The sequence below is a fragment of the Leucopleurus acutus genome, assembly GCF_964270905.1.
Source record: "Leucopleurus acutus genome assembly, chromosome: 3".
Taxonomy (NCBI): Eukaryota; Metazoa; Chordata; class Mammalia; order Artiodactyla; family Delphinidae; genus Leucopleurus; species Leucopleurus acutus.
The window spans coordinates 46,333,630-46,351,635 of NC_139145.1; the positions used below are offsets into that span (position 1 = coordinate 46,333,630).

At 39.3% G+C, this 18,006-nt stretch overlaps 1 protein-coding gene across 3 annotated transcripts in view; it reads left to right on the forward strand.

The window, feature by feature from the left end:
* Positions 1–48: 48 nt before the first annotated feature.
* FAM114A2 (family with sequence similarity 114 member A2) overlaps positions 49–18,006 on the forward strand; it is a 38,886-nt gene continuing 20,928 nt past the window's right edge. For 2 of the 3 annotated variants that reach the window (XM_082836842.1, XM_082836843.1), the window contains exons 1-9: positions 49–87; positions 3,569–3,813; positions 4,375–4,474; positions 4,887–4,979; positions 7,597–7,688; positions 9,100–9,234; positions 9,727–9,885; positions 10,710–10,833; positions 14,291–14,370. In XM_082836842.1, coding sequence (XP_082692968.1) covers positions 3,583–3,813; positions 4,375–4,474; positions 4,887–4,979; positions 7,597–7,688; positions 9,100–9,234; positions 9,727–9,885; positions 10,710–10,833; positions 14,291–14,370 — 1,014 coding nt within the window. In that variant the 5' untranslated portion in view covers positions 49–87; positions 3,569–3,582. Of the gene's footprint in view, positions 88–369; positions 413–3,568; positions 3,814–4,374; positions 4,475–4,886; positions 4,980–7,596; positions 7,689–9,099; positions 9,235–9,726; positions 9,886–10,709; positions 10,834–14,290; positions 14,371–18,006 lie in introns of those variants that run through there. The other variant, XM_082836844.1, reaches the window with a different exon arrangement.

Sequence of the window (18,006 nt, forward strand, 5' to 3'; positions counted from 1 at the left end):
CCTTCTCCGTCGTGAAGGAGGACTTCCGGGGCAGTAGGGAGTGGCTTCTCTGCGGCTGTGGTGGCGGTGCGGAAGGCGGCGGGCTGGGTACGGGGCTTTCTGGGAGGAGGCAGGCCGGGTGCGGGGTCTCGGGGTCGCCGCGGAAGGGGAGGAAGCGGCCTGGGGCTGGGGGGCGGGCGCCTGGCGGTGGACGCTGAGGCTGCGGAAGTGCTCTGGTTATTGAAGCGCTCCGCTTGCGTGAGGAATTCTCGTCGTTGTCAGCGTCGGAGAACTTAGGAGCACAGGTTTACACCAGAACTCCGGTTTGGCACCTGTTCTTGTAATTAGGAAGAAGGGAGAACGGATTTTGTACATCTCGAGACAAATCGTTATATTAGTGAAAATAGTAATGCTCCCTCCAGACAACCACCAGGTACTAACAGCAGCTTTTACCCGTGAGGGGTTAACGTGCCAGGCTCCGTTCCGAACCCCTCACATGCACCGGGTCGTTTCGTCTTTCCAGGAATCCTGGCAAGTAGGTAGTACTCTCCTCGTTTTACAGATGAAGAAACGGAGACGCAGATAGGTGAACTGACTTCTCACAGTCACTCAAGTACAGAGTTGGAAGAGTGTCAGCCTAACTACATATTATATATAGTATATAATGTGTATGTTACATGCATATTACCGTGTGTTGTAACTTGGAGACAGCATAAGGAGAGCAAAAAAATATTCCATCAATGTTTCAGCTACACGAAACATCGATGGAACTTTGTGCAGGAACTGTGTAGCCTTTCCTATTTGGCCTCTGGAGTAAGTAGGGCAGAAATAGTGTCTTAAATTAGTTCTCAGTCTCCAGAGCTTGGCATGCAACAGGTAGTCAAAAAAAATGTTTGCAAGTAAATGAATGAGTGTTTCACAGTTGGTTTTTATGTTTATGGATAGTTGTATCTAGATTGTTTTTTTTCTATGTGTTTCGGAAACGTATGTATATCATATACCATATGGTCTAGGATCCAGGATGTTATATAAATCTACCTTTCTAGCCTTACGCCTCCCCATCATTCTCTTTGCCGTATTAACTACTCCTGGTATCTGTCTGTATTCCACGCTGTCATACCTCAGACCTTTGAGATTTCCCCTGTGTTGTTTACACACCCTTGAATTCTCTCATTGGCATCTTCATCTGTCAGAATCCTAAGTGCCCTTTAAGGCAGGTATTACAAGTTCAGATGCCTACAGGGGCTAATCAGGTAACATAAACGAGTCAAGTGAATTTGGGTAGAGATTACGGGGAACTAGAGAGCACTACTCTACCCTGTCTAAAAGATCCCCAGCAAATATTTGGCATGAGCTAGTTATTAACAAGTCGAATGTGGGCCCAGTGTCGCCAGATCTTTCAGTTTTACAACGGAAGTTAGAAATTTCTATTTGTAAACAAACTCTGATTTTTAAATGTTACCAATTAGTATAGAAAAAAGTTTAAGCACTGTGCAGGCCAAACAAAAAAATCTGTAGGCTGGATTTGGGACTCAAAATCCCAGTTTGTGATCACTATTTTATGCTTTTTTGAAGTATTTAAAGTTCATGAGTGTTATTTCCTGATCCTAGCATACTTTTCCTTGCTCTCTGTTCTTTTAACATTTTGTGTGTACCTCAGTTATAGTGCTACTTCCAGGCTGCCTTAGTTGTTAGTATGTCTCTTTTTTAGTATGTTAGAAATGTTTTGATGGCATTGATGGATTGGGTCTAATTTTGTGGTTAGTATATATTGGTAAAAACATGTGCTTATACATACCGAGGTCTGGGTGTATGTGTGTGTCTATGTATGTGTGGGATACGTTTATTTCTCCCCTGGTAATACTTGGTTATCCTGGAAACCAGCATCTCCTCCTTGTAAAAACACTAATAATATCTTGACTTTAATTGTCAAAGAGCTGTACTTCTGGAAGGAATTGAATTTGTTAACATCGCTGTTCAAAAGCTGGTCTGATGTAAATCTTATTCTGGTAGCTTAAATTTCATAATCTTCTCTCTGAAAAATTGAGGTAGGAATGATTAATGAGTAATAAGATTTTTTTTAAATGTCAAAAAAGGAAAAGTTGATAAATTGAAATTAAAAACTTTTGCTCTGTGAAAAGCTCTATGAAGAGGATGAAAAGATAAGCTACAAACTGGGATAAAATGTTTACAAACCACATATCTGACAAAGGACTTGAATCTAGAATATAAAAAGAGCTCTCAAAACTTAACAGTAGGGCTTCCCTGGTGGCGCAGTGGTTGAGAGTCCGCCTGCCGATGCAGGGGACACGGGTTCGTGCCCCGGTTCGGGAGGATCCCATGTGCCGCGGAGCGGCTGGGCCCGTGAGCCATGGCCGCTGAGCCTGCGCGTCCGGAGCCTGTGCTCCGCAACGGGAGAGGCCACAACAGTGAGAGGCCCGCGTACCGCAAACAAAACAAAACAAAACAAAACTTAACAGTAAAAAAAAAAATCCAATTAGAAAATGAGCAAAAGATAAAAATAGCTGTTTCACTGAAGAGGATATACAGATGGCAAATAAACACATGAAAAGATGTTCAATATCATTAGCCATTAGAGAAATGCAGCTTAAAGCTTAAAGCCATATTAAGCTGTCATAGTGCACCTATATCAGAATGGTTCACATGAAAAATAACACTGCCAGATGCTGGTGAGAATGAAGAGAAACTTGATTACTCATACATTGCTGGTGGGAATGTAAAATGGTATGGCTACTTTGGAAAAGAGTATGGCAGCTTCTTATAAAATTAAGCAAATACTATCGATTGCACTCTGGTCATTTATTCCAGGGAAATGAAAGCTTATATTCCCATAAAAACCTGTATACAAATGTTCATAGCCATTTTATTCGTAATAGCCCTAAACTGGAAACAGCCCAGACATCCTTCAACAGGTGAATGGTGAAACAACTGAGATACATCCATACCAAAAAACACTACTCAGCAATAAAAAGGGAGAAACTAGTGGTACAACAACTTGGATGAATCTTGAGGGACTTATGCTGAGTGAAAAAAGTAAATCTCAATAGGTTACATACTGTGTGATTGCATTTATATAACATGTTGAAATGACAAAATTATAGAGATGGAGAATATCAGTGGTTGCTGTGGGTTAGGAGGAGGGTGGGACATGGCTAAAAATAGATAACACAAGGGATCCTTGTAACTGAATTATTCTGTATCCTGACTTTGGTAATTGAATTATTCTGTATCCTGACTGTGGTAATCCTATTCTGTATCACATGAATTTGTGCATGTGATAAAATTTCATAGAACTAATTACACGCACACAAATGAGTGCATGTAAAACTGGTGAAATCTGAGTAATGTTGGGGGATTGTATCTTATCAGCATCCTGGTTGTGATATGCTATAGTTACACAAATTGTTCCCTTGGGGGAAACTAGGTGAAGGGTATATTAGATCTCTCTGTACTATTTCTTACACCTGCATGTGACTCAATAATCTCAAAAAGTTTATTCAAGTTACTTTTACCAAAAACAAGCTTATATAATTAATTTTTTGGGGTTGGGGGGCTTTTATTTTACCAGGCAATGATCTAATCATGTCGGATAAAGATGATATTGAGACTGAAGTGATAACTGAAGCAACTTCCATCCTTGAAGATGAGAACTGTGAGCCAACCAAGAATTTTGAGTCAGTTGACCAAAGTGCCAAGTCAGAGAGTAAATCAGAACCTGTAGCTTCTACTCGGAAAAGACCAGAGTCCAAACCTTCCAGTGACCTTGAGACTTCAGACGTTCTCCCTGTTCAGACATCACAGGCTGCAGGCAAAGTAAAGTATCTATTAAAAATGGAGATTAAAAAGTATTAGGGTTAGGGCTTCCCTGGTGGCGCAGCGGTTGAAAGTCCACCTAACGATGCAGGGGACGCGGGTTCGTGCCCCGGTCCGGGAAGATCCCACATGCCGCAGAGCGGCTGCGCCCGTGAGCCGTGGCCGCTGAGCCTGCGTTGTCTGGAGCCTGTGCTCTGCAACGGGAGAGGCCACAACAGTGAGAGGCCCGCGTACAGCAAAAAAAAAAAAAGTATTAGGGTTAAAAGGAATACGGAATCAATACCAAATTGGGATTGCACCTATTTCTTTCTTTTTATAACCATAAAACAATTTTCTCAGTTCTATAAATGCTTTTATGAGTGGTTGCCTTTGCTATGTGGTGCTTACATTGAAGGTAACATACATCTGTCAGCCAAGCAATACACTTTTTGAGCTAACTAATATGTATCTGTTCACCCATACTTTTGGCCAATAATTAGCTACCTTGTATATGCACTCTTATTTTCCTCTAATTTTTCCATTTTTCTTTGCCTTTGTTTTTCTGGCTACTGGGAAAAATAGGAGACTGTTTCCAAAGATGTACCCCAGACCGGATGGGGCTATTGGGGAAGTTGGGGCAAGTCCTTGCTCTCCTCAGCCTCAGCTACAGTAGCCACAGTAGGTAAGGTCATCAGTCATTTTATTCATTTTTGTGTGCATTTTGCTACAGATCTGTGTTCAAAACGACTTTGTTAATCATTCTTCTTCCATGATTACTCAAAAGGCTTTATAGTTTGAAGATACATTAGTAATGATGGGCTGATTTATACTGCCACTAGAGTTGGTAACGTATTTCATTAGAAGGTTGACATTTAGGAATTAATATAAAACTATTCGTTGGTGATAATGAATCAATTTTTTTTTCCTTTAGTAAGGATACACTCCCAAAGATGAGTTATATATCGTCAAAATAACATGTCTTCTGGTTGTAATGAATTTTAAAATCTGTGGTTTTAATTTTCAACTTGTTTCTTCAGTTTTGGTGACTAGTAGCAAATAAATTCAAATATAAAAATGTTATTTTTTCTCATTAGGACAAGGTATTTCAAATGTCATTGAGAAGGCAGAGACTTCCCTTGGAATCCCTAGTCCCAGTGAAATTTCATCTGAAGTCCAGTATGCAACAGGTCAGTATATGGAGACATTAAGGCCTAGAATTATAAACTGAAATGGAATAGTTAAGCTTATTTTTTTCAGTAGATGTTTTTTGACTGTCTGATATTCAGGGCATCATGGGGCTGATGAGAAATGGGATTTGGAATCTTTGGCTTTAACCACTCAGGTGTCTCTTTACTTTCCTCATCTATGAAATTGGGTGATATTTTATATTGCAGAGGACTGTTACAAACATTAAATAAGTAAAGCCATGAATGTAGATTGTAAAAATTGCCTCGCTTTGTGCTTGGCACAATTGAGTAAGAGCCCAGTAAGAGTTAGCTGAATTTGAATCTACTGTGGCATGAAAAAATGTTTTAATGTGTTAGTTTTGGTGCTGTTCCATGGTTCATTTTTTTAAGCCTTTTTTCTCTGTGCTTCGGTTTGGATAGTTTTTGTTGTGGCTTCAGGTTTACTGATCTTTTCTTCTGCTGTGTCTAATGCTGTTAAGTCCATTCAGTGACTTTTAAATTTTAGATATATTTTTCAACTCTAAAAATTCCATTTGTTTCTTTTTTTGTCTTCCATTTCTCACCTCCTCATGTATATATTTTAGTGTCCCTGACTGTCATCTCTGTCATTTGAATCTGTTTCTATTGACCATTTTTTTTTCTTGCTTAGAGATAACATTTTCATTTCATTGATTGGATGCTGCACATTAGAAATGTTACCTTGCTGAGTGGATTTTGTAGTCCTTTAAAGGGTGTGAGTTTTGTTTGGAAGGCAGTTAAGATATTTGTAGCTTAGATTGATCTTTTGGTCTCGATTTTAAACTTCTTGAGGGGGATTTCTAGAGTAGCCGTTATTGTTAAGTGCTAGTTTAGATCAACTACCAAGTCTCTGACCCTTCTGAGGTCTCTACCTAATTTCCAGGTGTTTAACTAGGTCTCTCTACTTGATTGGTTGGAAGTCAAATGTCTCTCAGCCTAGCATGAGCTTTGGGCATTGTTTAGTTTACAGCTCCATGGCAGTTCTTTGCCCAGTATCGTGGAGTTTTCCAGTGCAGGAACAGCGTAGTATTCAGCCAAAGACTCAAGGGCACTCCTGTGTAGATAGTTGGAACTCTTTACCTCTGTATCTCCCTCCTCTCCAGTACAGGCATACCTTGGAGATATTGTGGATTCAGTTTCAGACCACTGCAGTAAAGTGAATATCGCAAAAAACGAGTCTCACAAATTCTTTTTTGGGTTTTCCAGTGCATATAAAAATTTATACTATATTGTAGGCTATTAAATGTACAGTAGCATTATGTCAAAAAAAATAATGTACATACCTTAATTAAAAAATACCTCACTGCTGAAAAATACTAACCATTATCTGACAGCGGAGGATTGCACAAACCTTCAGTTTGTAAAAAAAAAAAAAAAAAAAAAAAGCAGTATCTGCAGAGCACAATAAAGTGCTTGTGCTTCATGCACAAGGTATGAGGTATGCTTGTACTCTGACCTGCAAATTCCAGGTGCTTCAGCTTTCCTAGATTCCAGTCTCTGTCTCTTCTACTTAATAAGACTGCCATGCTCTGCTTGGGTTTCCCCTCCCTGTGCTGTGGTCTGGAAAGCAAGCCAATCATAGAGTTCTCATCATTTGTTTCTCTTCTCTCCTGAACCATAGTACAGTACGGTCCGTAGTCCAATGTCTGGAGATAATTGTTTCTTATATTTGTCCAGTTTTCTAGATGCTATGGTAGAAAGGCAAGTCTGACACCAGATAATCCATCATAGTTGGAAGCAGAAGTCCTCCCTACAATAGATTATTTGTTGATCTCCTGTAAGAGATTTTAGTGTTAATAAAATAGAACAGATTTTAAACAAATCTTTGTAATGCATGTCTGAATCCTGTGAAGAAGCATAATTTTCCAGGATAAAGTTTAAAGTAGACTGGATTTTTAAAAAGTCACATTTATTGAGTTATAATTTACGTAAAGTTCACTCTTTTTAGATACAATGATCCTTTGATATCCATGGGGGGATTGGTTCCCGGAGCCCCCCCATGGATACCAAAATCCTCAGATGCTCAAGTTCTTTATGTAAAATGAGTATTCACGGGTTCAGCATCCATAGAACAGAGGGCCAACTGTATATAGTTTTACATATTTTAACAAACATACTGTCCTGTTTATGCTATGTAATCACAGTCCATTGTGATTATACAGATATAGAATATTTCTTATATTTGTATAGACAAGACTTGAGAATATTTTCATTCCCCCCCCCAAAAAAAATCCCCTCATGCCCCTTTGTAGTCACTCCCCTCCACCTATTCTTAGCTCTTGGCAACCACTGATCTGTTTTCTGACCCTGTGGTTTTACCCGTGCAGAAGATCATATGAATGGAATCACACAGTATATAGTCTGTTATATATGTCATAGGTTGTTCAAAAGACTGGATTTTGTTTTTGAAATGAAAATGAAAAACTGCCTTAACTTTTATTTTAAAATAGGCAAATGGTTTAAAATAATAAAACAAAAAGTACTAAGGCCTTGTGTGTTGGAAATAAAGTCTAATTTTTAAAAATTCATATAGATGCGAATAAAGCAAAACTATTTACGGACTGTCTCTTCATATTTACACATCCCTTCCCCACTATAGGAGAGACAAATGCCAAAGAGAAGGAAAACTCCTCTCCAATGAGTGGGCCATTTGGGGTATTCTCTACCATCTCTACTGCTGTTCAGAGCACAGTGAGTAAAAATTGCAAGGTGGCCTGCTTCCTTCCATGATTATAATGGGTTTTTGTCTCTTTCTCTTTCTTTTCCTTGAAAAGTCATGGGGACTGATTCCTCTTATGGGAGTTCAAATTGCTGAAGATCATTCACTTTGATCTTAGGGTAGAGTGAGAGCTAACTTGAAAACTTAAAAGAAGTAAAAGAGGGAGCAGGAAATGCAGAGTAATAGAGAGGCAATGTACCTAATATTTTATGGACTAAGAATTCTTAGTTTGGTGGCCCTAGAAAAACATCTCTGCTTTACAAAAATATTTTTGTCATAATTATATCTTTTAGGCAAAGGGAAAATGAGATGTTTATGATAAATACTTATAAAACTATAGATGACTAGAAACATTTTTGAAAGGATTAAATAGGAAGCTTAATATCTTTCCTACATGAGGATAGATAGCTAGTACTTTTTTATTTTAACTTTTGTGTGGTTTTTTTTGGGTTTTTTTGGTTTTTTTTTTTGCGGTACACGGGCCTCTCACTGCCGTGGCCTCTCCCGTTGCGGAGCACAGCTCCGGACGCGCAGGCCCAGTGGCCATGGCTCACGGGCCCAGCCGCTCTGCAGCATGTGGGATCCTCCCGGACCGGGGCACGAACCTGCGTCCCCTGCATCGGCAGACGGACTCCCAACCACTGCACCACCAGGGAAGCCCTTAATTTTAACTTTTTATTGAAGTATAATCTGTATACAGATGAGTGAAATCATAAGTGTTCAGTTTTAATTTTCACGACATGAGCACATTCAGACTAAGACACAGCAGGGTGGTATATCAGATGTCTCCCCTGTGCTGTCTCCCAGTCTTCTGTGCCTCCCCCTCTTGCCGTCTAAGATAACCACAATCCAGTCTTCTGGCATCATAGATTAATTTTCCCTGCTATATGAACAGAATCATACAGAATGTACTCTAGTGTATCTAGTTTCTTTCACTCATTATGTTTATATAATTTATCCACGGTATAGTTTGTGTGGTGTATTCCATTTTCTTTGTTGTATTCCATCGAGTGACTATGTAACATTTACTCATTCCAGGATTGGTAAGTATTGGGGTAGTTTCCAGCTTTTAGGTTTTATAATAGTACTGCTATGGATGTTCTTGTATGTCTTTTGATGAACCTCTACACATTTTTTTGAATATTTAACCATGCGTGGAGTTGTTGGGTCATAGGATATTCACATGTTCAGCTATAGTAGATACTGACAAATAATATTCCAAAGTGGGTATACTGCTTTACATTTCCACAAGCACTGTATGATTGTTTTAGTTGCTCCTTGTTCTTGCCGGTGGTTGCTATTGTTAGCCACTATTTTATTAAATGAAAACATGAAGGTGTCTTTTTTCAGTATTATTGTAATGAGGTTGCATGTGTTTCCTAGGGAAAGAGTGTTATCAGTGGGGGTTTGGATGCCTTAGAATTCATTGGGAAAAAGACAATGGATGTAATAGCAGAAGGGGATCCTGGATTTAAAAGAACCAAGGGTCTGATGAACCGGACTTCCACACTGTCTCAGGTACTGTTTGCATTCCTGTCTGTATTTTGATCTGTATTTTTGCCTTTGGTAATTTGGGACCTTCTTATTATTTCCTTTTGAGGACTTTTCAGTGTTTTTTGTTTTGTTTTGTTTTGTTTTGTTTTTGGTAAGGGGATGCACAGCTCTAATGCTTAGAAAAATGCCCAGTTCTTTTTTTTTTCCTCCTCTTTCCTTTCTACAGGAGCCTCTTGTCAGTGCAATATAAGATGCCAAGCCCTTTCAGGGTTGTTATTAGATTAATGGTTAAACCACTGTCAGAGAAACACCTGGTTCCTGGGGTGTTATTTACCCTGTCTAGGAGCAAATTATGTGATTATATTTTCCCTGTAGCTCCTGAGCCTATCCGAGTTGAATCACAATTCCAAGAATGAAAGGGCAGTGTTACCTGTCTCAGTTTGCTTCCCTTGACTTTCAGAACTCACCCTTAAGCTCTTGTTACTTGTTGCAGTGTAATGCCTTGATCTCTTTCAGGTTTTAAGAGAGGCGAAGGAGAAAGAAGAGCTATGGACCATCAATGAGGTTACCATGGAAACGGACAAGAAAACTCATTATGGGCTACTCTTTGATGAATTTCAAGGCCTTTCACATCTAGAAGCTCTGGAGATGCTCTCCCGAGAAAGTGAAATAAAGGTAATTCCAAACCAAAAATTTCAACTGGAGTAGTCTTTAAGCAGAAGCACACTGCATAGTTTCTTTTCCTTTTGTGCAGTTGGAGGATGAAATGTATGTCAGGTAGAGGCTTGAGACTCTGAAAATACTGTACCAAAATAAACAAAAAAACTAATTTTTGAACTAATTGCTAGAAATAGAATGAGTCAAGTGTTGTTTCTCTAAATTTAAACAAAAATGGACAGATTGGGCTTCCCTGGTGGCGCAGTGGATGGGAGTCCGCCTGATGATGCAGGGGACACATGTTCGTGCCCCGGTCCGGGAAGATCCCACATGCTGCAGAGCGGCTGGGCCTGTGAGCCATGGCCGCTGAGCTTGCACGTCCGGAGCCTGTGTTCCACAACGGGAGGGGCCACAGCAGTGAGAGGCCCGCGTACCGCAAGAAAAAAAAAAAAGGACAGGTTAACAAAGAGGTCTTAATAGCATATCTATTATTTTTCCTTCATCTTGTTCTTTTTTTTTTCTTTTTATAAGTTTCTTTGGCTTAAGCTGCCAGTTTGGATACAGTTACCTGTTAGCATTTAATTGATTCAAGACTATTCCATTTCCTCCTAATTTCTAAGCTGTTGTTAAGCACTAATAATTTCCAGACATTTCTGGCTTATATTATTTTTGGAAGCACAATTCTCCGTACCTTTCTTTGATGACCTGCCTCTTGTATTAAGGTTCTTGAGGAAGAGCTTGTGAACTCATACTTTTAATTTTAATATGATCCATAGCCTCTTCATTTGAGAATGTTTTTCTTTTTCTCTCATACTCCCACTTACTATTTTATATCAATTCAGGTGAAATCTATTCTTAATTCTCTAAGTGGAGAAGAATTGGAGACTCTAAAATGTGAATTGGAGCAACTCAAAGAAGCATTTTCCCTAGCAGAGTTCTGTGAGGAAGAGGAGGAAGAGAAGAAAGGTAACATGGAAATCCAGCATCTGAGTGGGAGGGATGTGGTGTGTTTATATGCAGTGATTGTCCTCGAAATAAATCTCTCCAATTACATTAACTCTTTTTTTAAAATTGAAGTGTAGTTGATTCACAGTATTGTGTTAGTTTCAGGTGTATAGCAAAGTAATTCAATTATATACATACATTTTTCAGATTGTTTTCCATTATAGGTTATTACAAGATATTGAATATAATTCCCTGTGCTATACAGTAAATCCTTGTTGCTTATCTGTTTTATGTATAGTAGTTTGTATCTGTTAATCCCATATTCCTAATTTATCCCCCCTTCCCCTTTCCCCTTTGGTAACCATAAGTTTGTTTTCTGTGTCTGTGAGTCTGTTTCTGTTTTGTATATAGATTCATTTGTACTATTTTTTTTAAGATTCCACATAAAAGTGCTATCATACAGTATTTGTGTTTGCCTCTCTGACTTCACTTAGTATGATAATCTCTAGGTCCATCCATGTTGGTACAAATGGCAATATTTCATTCTTTTTATGACTGAGTAGTAGTCCCTTCTGTGTATATATACCACATCTTCTGAAACCAATTGTCTGGTTATGTAATATCTTGCTAAATGGTATCTTACTCTATGTAAAAGAGTCCTGATATGAAATGGTCTTTGAATATGAGTTTTTAAAGCTGTCTTGAGGTATTGAGAAGGCAATAAGCATGGTGGATAAAGGATGGGTTTTGGAGTTAGACCTGGGTTCTAAATCAAGATCTGCCATTTATTAAGCCATGCAACTTTGTGAAATTACTTAACCCTGAGTGTCTGGTTCCTCAACTGTGAGTAGAGGTAGCTAATTCCTCTCAGTTTGTTATAAGGACTAAATGAAATATTATGTTTAATGTGTGGCTCATTTTTCAAAGTCTCACTTAGCAGGAAACCTATAAATTAATTTTGATTTGCTTAAGTTGCTCCATTGTTCTTAATTGGTGTGACAATCCCTGGTTATTTATGAACTTAATTAAGGTTATTTGTACATAGTGCCTAACAGGATTTGTTTAATTTAGTTGACATCTGGCTTCACATAGTGATCAGAAATCCTGATCTTTAAATACCATTCAGAGGACTCTAAGGGAATTTCTAAACAGATGGATTTGTGTCTATAATATTTTTATTCCCTGTTTGCCTGAGATCAGGATTCTGCAAAGATAGCACTGGAGTGCTGCATGCCACCCTTCCCAATGGCCCTCTGCAGTGATTTTGGTTGAGAATGCAACACTGACCTTGGTATTTAATTATATCTCAATGAAGTTTTTTTTAAAAAAGTGGTAGCAGAGGGGAGAGAAAACCACAGAACCTAGTTCTGGTGATGTTGATCATCTTCAGTTTCTATCAGCATCCTTAGCCCTTGTCCCTCTATCTTATATACTCAATGCCTTCACTTTTTTAGGAGACTTCCTGCTTGAGGTGCCAGCCTCTCTCCTGAGTCCCTCCAAAGCACTAACCCTGTCTCCCTTCCATCCTTACATGCTTTATTCTAATGCAACAACTGCTTTTTATGCTCAAGTCTCTGGGGAGTACACGACAAGGATCTCCATTTTTTCCCCCTGTATTTTATTTTACCTTATTATTTTTTTAAATATTAATTTGTTTTATTTTTTAGATTCCACATATAAGTGATAACATAATTTTTGTCTTTCTCTATCTGACTTATTTCTCTAAGCATAATACCCTCCAGGTCTATACATGTTGCAAATGCAAACATTTTTTGATCAACGCTTAGCAGTAAAAGGTTTTTGAGCACTTAGACCCAATATGTGTATATTTGAATGTGTATAAATTATACACATATACTACCATAGTAATATATTATTTACATTCTAAAGTACATCCTAAAAAAGTACTTCTTGAAGAATGAGATAAATGACTACAAGTAAAAGTTGCATTTTTTTCCTCCTGCACTCAATTTTTTGTGAACCCTTTGAGGTGCTTGCATCCCACTTGGATTCAGATCCATCCCTTGTCTCACATAATTTAGAGCTTAACTGGGAAAGCAAAATGCCTTCCTGAGAGTCAGGTTTTTAGTAGAATATGATTTAGGAGTTGTTTACATGAGTTATATAGGTCACAGTTGTATCATTTAGTGAGATCAGCTTTTCCCAAACTATGTTATACCTGGGATCACTAAACCCTTTGAATTCTCTGCCTTGAATGCCGAGAGAGGACAGAAGAGCAGATGGAGAGAGAAGAACCAAGACAGATTTTTTTTCCTAAGGATTCTGGGGAGAAAGCATGTATGAAGCACTAGTAATTTGCCTTGGTAACCATGAACTGGTGTCTAAGAAATACTCACATAGATTGTAAGTGCTAAGAGATTTCTGTGTACAGGATTTCTCTCTGTAGTCTTTGGTGGAGAGAAAACTTGGGCTGGGCTTCAAAGAGGAGATTGGATAGAATTTAGATGAATAGAGAGGAAAAGAGCCATTTCCTGTCATTTGTTTGGATGTGTTGATTGTTTTTGATCTTGACTCACCTGTTTGTTTGCATGTTTCTCAGGTATTAAGTATTCCATGTTCCACATCATCGCTCATCACGCTTATTCCAAAGCTTCCTTACTATCCTTCCAACATTCTGGAATCCTCTTCCTTTCTTATAACCTACCCTTATTCTTATCTGGATCCTGGAATATTGCCTCAGGCTTCTTGCCTCCCTTCATGTTTCTCTTTTTATTTCATTCCCACCAGGAGCTAAAGTGATCTTTCTAAAATTTTAATTGGACTTACCTGTCTCTGTATAAAACTATTCAGCAGCTCCTCATTCTCTTAATAAAAGTTTGAATTCTTCACCATGGTTTATGATGCCCTTTATTACCTGGATCCTGCTTACTTTCCTAGCTTCATTCTACCCGTCTTCTCTTTCTTCCATTAGGACACTCCCAACCATGTTAAACTTCTTGCCACGCTTTCTTTCACCTCTGGATCTTTGTACTTGTTTTCTCTGCCTGAAGCTCTTCCATTCTCCTGGCTAACTTGTACTTGTTTTTTATGTCCCAGCTTAAATTCCATTTCTTTGGAAGCACATGCCTCTTACCCACTTAGTACTCTGCTTTCATCACTTTTCCATTCATACTTCTAGGATGTAATCCAAAGAGCATAGGCTGTGGACTGGGGGTGGGAAGCCCAAGGTTTGACTCCTTATTTGTTATGAGATTTGGGGATATAAATTAACCTCTTCAAGCCCTAGTTTCTTCATCTCGAAAATGGGATAATGCCGCATTTTTTTTAGAAGCCTATTGGAAGAATTCATCAGTAAAATATACATAAAAGGATTCTGTAAGCACTAAAGCACCTTGCTCATATAATTTGCTTCTGCTGTTTTTACTGCTACAGCTGCTACTATCATTCCTCTTCTCTCTCCCTGCAATGATCCTCACCAGTCTTTCTGCAGTGTTTTATGTGGGACTTGTTTTTCTAGGGGATGAAGACTTTACCAAAGAGATAACAGAGGTATTTTCCCAGCTGCATGTCTCCTCCAAACCAGAGAAGCTTACTAGGGTAAGTTTTCCTTCTTGCTGATTTTCAATTTTTTACATATATATTTAGTGGATAAAGAATGTAAGGTTGTGGCTTCCCTGGTGGCGCAGTAGTTGGGAGTCCGCCTGCCGATGCAGGGGACACGGGTTCGAGCCCTGGTCCGGGAAGATCCCACATGCCACAGAGCAACTAGGCCCGTGCGCTACAACTACTGAGGGTGCACTCTAGAGCCCATGCTCAGCAATGAGAGAGGCCGCTGCAGTGCGAAGCCTGCGCACCGCAACGGAGAGTAGCCCCCACTCTCCGCAACTAGAGAAAAGCCTGTGCACAGCAACAAAGACTCAACGCAGACAAAAATAAAATAAATAAAACTTTAAAAAAAAAAAAAAAAGAATGTAAGGTTGTAAATTCCTGGCAAGGATGTCACCAAAACCGCGGGTATATTCTGAGTTCCATACCTCCTGTCTCCCTCTTGGTCTCGCAGGTTAGTGTGCTAAACTCACACTGTACCCCCTTACCCCCAGCCCCCCAACACATCTGCCATCCTCACCTGTTTCCATTTGGAATGCTTTGCTTGTCTGAAAGCTTAAGTTAGGCCATAGCATTGGTCAGTTAAAGTTGGCAGCACTCATCAGCCATCATGATACCAATGGGCTAGTTCTCTATTGAGGGCTCACTGTTCTCAGGGCTCTGAGTGATTCTGAGATGATGGGATGTGGCCCCTGCCTTTAGGTAGCTGGAGTTTGCCATTTCCCAGAGCCCAGTAACTCAGATAATGACCACTTAGCTTGTGGAAATGAGAGAGTCCATGGCCTGAGCCTTGGTCTTTGGTAGTGATGCCTGAGCTGTCTTCAGTCAAAGCTCAGAGTGCGTCGGGAGATCCTGTTTCCAGGGTAGTACCCACCTAGCATATACACCAGTGCCAGCTCTTGGGACAGTATTCTTTGGGTCTTGGGCTGCTTGCTGCCTCTTCACCCTCTTCTCGAGAAATATCTTAGGATCAGTTAGCAGCAGCACACATTGCTTCCTGGCCAGGGAGAGCTGATAGCCATTGTATAGTCATCAGAGTCACCTCTTGCGTACCCCATGGTAAGGAATAGGATGCTTCAGGGAAGTTACCCTGCTCTCCCATGCCCACTAAAAACACTGCATTCTCCAAGAAAGCTTTTCAGAACCTTGCGTCAGCAGCTCCTCTCCCTCATCTTGTCTGTAGCACTTTATGGCACTTTCTAGCTTGTGTTATATAGTGTTTTTTGTTTTGGAAGTAATAGCAAACTTAGAAAAAAGTTGCAAGAAAAGTACAAACAACATTCATATAGCTTTTATGCAGATACACCTATTAACATTTCACTGCATTTGCTTCATCATTTGTGCTTGCAAATATGTTCTCCTTCCCTCTTCCTATCCCTTCCTCTCCACCTCCCCCATAGACACACACACACAAGTTATTACTATTATTGGGACTTTTTTTTTTTTTTTTTTTTTTGGCCATACCATGTGGCATGCGGGATCTTTAGTTCCCCAACCACGGATAGAACCCATGCCCTCCCGCACTGGAAGTGTGGTGTCTTAACCACTGGACCACCAGGAAAGTCCCTGGGACTATTTTTTGAGAGTAAAATGTAAGCATTATAGCCCTGTACTCCTAAATATTTCAATATGTATCTCCTAAGAATATGGATATTCCCTTCTATAACCACACGAATTATCAACTGCAATAAATTTAACATTGATACCATACTTTATTTAATCTGTTGTCCACATTCCAGTTTTGTCAATTGACATGATAATGTCCTTCATATCCAGTTTTTTCCTCTAATGTTGGAGCCAGTACATGATTGCGAATTGTATTTAGTTGTCACGTACTTTGTCTCTTTTAATCTGTATTTGCTTTGTTTTGTTTTTTTGTTTGTTTTAGTCTCTTTTAATCTGGAAGAGTTCCTTAGCTTTGCTTTGTCTTTTATGATTTTGACATTTTTGAGAAATACAAGCCCCTTCCCCCTTTATAAAGGTAGAGTATTCCTCATTTGAGTGTTCTCTGGTGTTTTCTCATGATTAAAATCAGGTTATGCATTCTTGTAAGTGATGTTGTATCCTGCACAGGGTACCATATCTAGAGGCACACGATGTCCATTTGTCCCTTATTGGTGATGTGTTGTCTGATTTCTCACTGTATAGTTATGATTTTGTTCCTTTGCTGCTAATGAGCTTTCTGTGGGGAGACATTTTAAGACCATACAAATATCCTGCTCCTCATAATTTAGCATCCTAGATTTAGCAACTATTCATGATTCTTGCTGCACCAGTCTTTACTGTGATGGTTGCTGAATGATGATTTATTTCAATCCCAGTACATGCTCCACATTTACCAGTGAGCTCTCGGCATTCTACTTAGAATTAAGAGCTCTCCCTTCTCCCCTTATCTCTTTATTATCTGTTTGTTATTGATATGGTCTCATGGGTTTCTATTTTTTCCCCCATTTGTTTGTAATTCATTACTGTCCTTAATTATTTTGCTGTTCTAATTGTCCTTCAGGCTGAATCCTGTGTGACATGCCCCCGTTATTTGAATATTTCCTTATTTTCTGGCATAACGAGATCTTGTACCTTCCATATTTCTCTCCAGAATGAACCTTTTCTTCAAGGAGCCATGGTTCCTTTTTGATATTACAGGACAAAACCTGGATGCCAGGTGTGCTCATCGCTTGGGGTATCTTTGCTTCTAGGCCCTGTTGGCCTAGGAAATGTATTCAAGTACACATACGTGCACCTGTGTGTGTGTGTGTGTGTGTGTGTCTCCATGTCCATGTATATGCTCACATACATATTTTAGAGATCATGAGTTCACACTGATAACTCCAGTTTCAGTCCATTCTTACAGGTTCTTCCTTGCCTCTCCCCATTATACATTTGTATCTCTTTTTCATAGTAAGAACTCTGTCTCCCAACAACATTACTGCATTTCCTAATTTCCCTTGTCCTGTAATGCATCTGAAATGTTTCCCTTGCTTTGCCCATACTACTATAAAACCAAACTATAAAAAAATTTATGATATATTTATTGTCTCCCCATGTTAATTTAATTTCATCTTTGAATATATAGAGTATTAATATGTTTTCAAAAGTCAAAACTGTACAACAAATATATTCAGAAGTGTCACTTCCTCTCAATTCCCACCCACTTCACTCTCCCCTCTCCTTTTAGATATTAAACTTTCTTGTTTTCCAGCATATCCTTCCTGTGTTTCTTTTTTAGATAAGCAGATATATTTTAAAGACAAGCAGATATATTTTCTTATCTCCTTCTTATATAAAAGTTAACATTACTATTGATATATGTATTCTTCAGCACTTTATTCACTTAACTGTGTGCAAATGTATTTTCATAAAATTATCATTGGTTTCTGTTTGTTTGTTTTGTTTTGTTTTGTGGTACGCGGGCCTCTCACTGTTGTGGCCTCTCCCGTTGCGGAGCACAGGCTCTGGACGCGCAGGCTCAGCGGCCATGGCTCACGGGCCCAGCTGCTCTGCAGCATGTGGGACCTTCCCGGACCGGGGCACGAACCTGCGTCCCCTGCATTGGCAGGCAGACTGTCAACCACTGCGCCACCAGGGAAGCCCCTGTTTGTTTGTTTTTAAATGTGTGTATCTTACCTC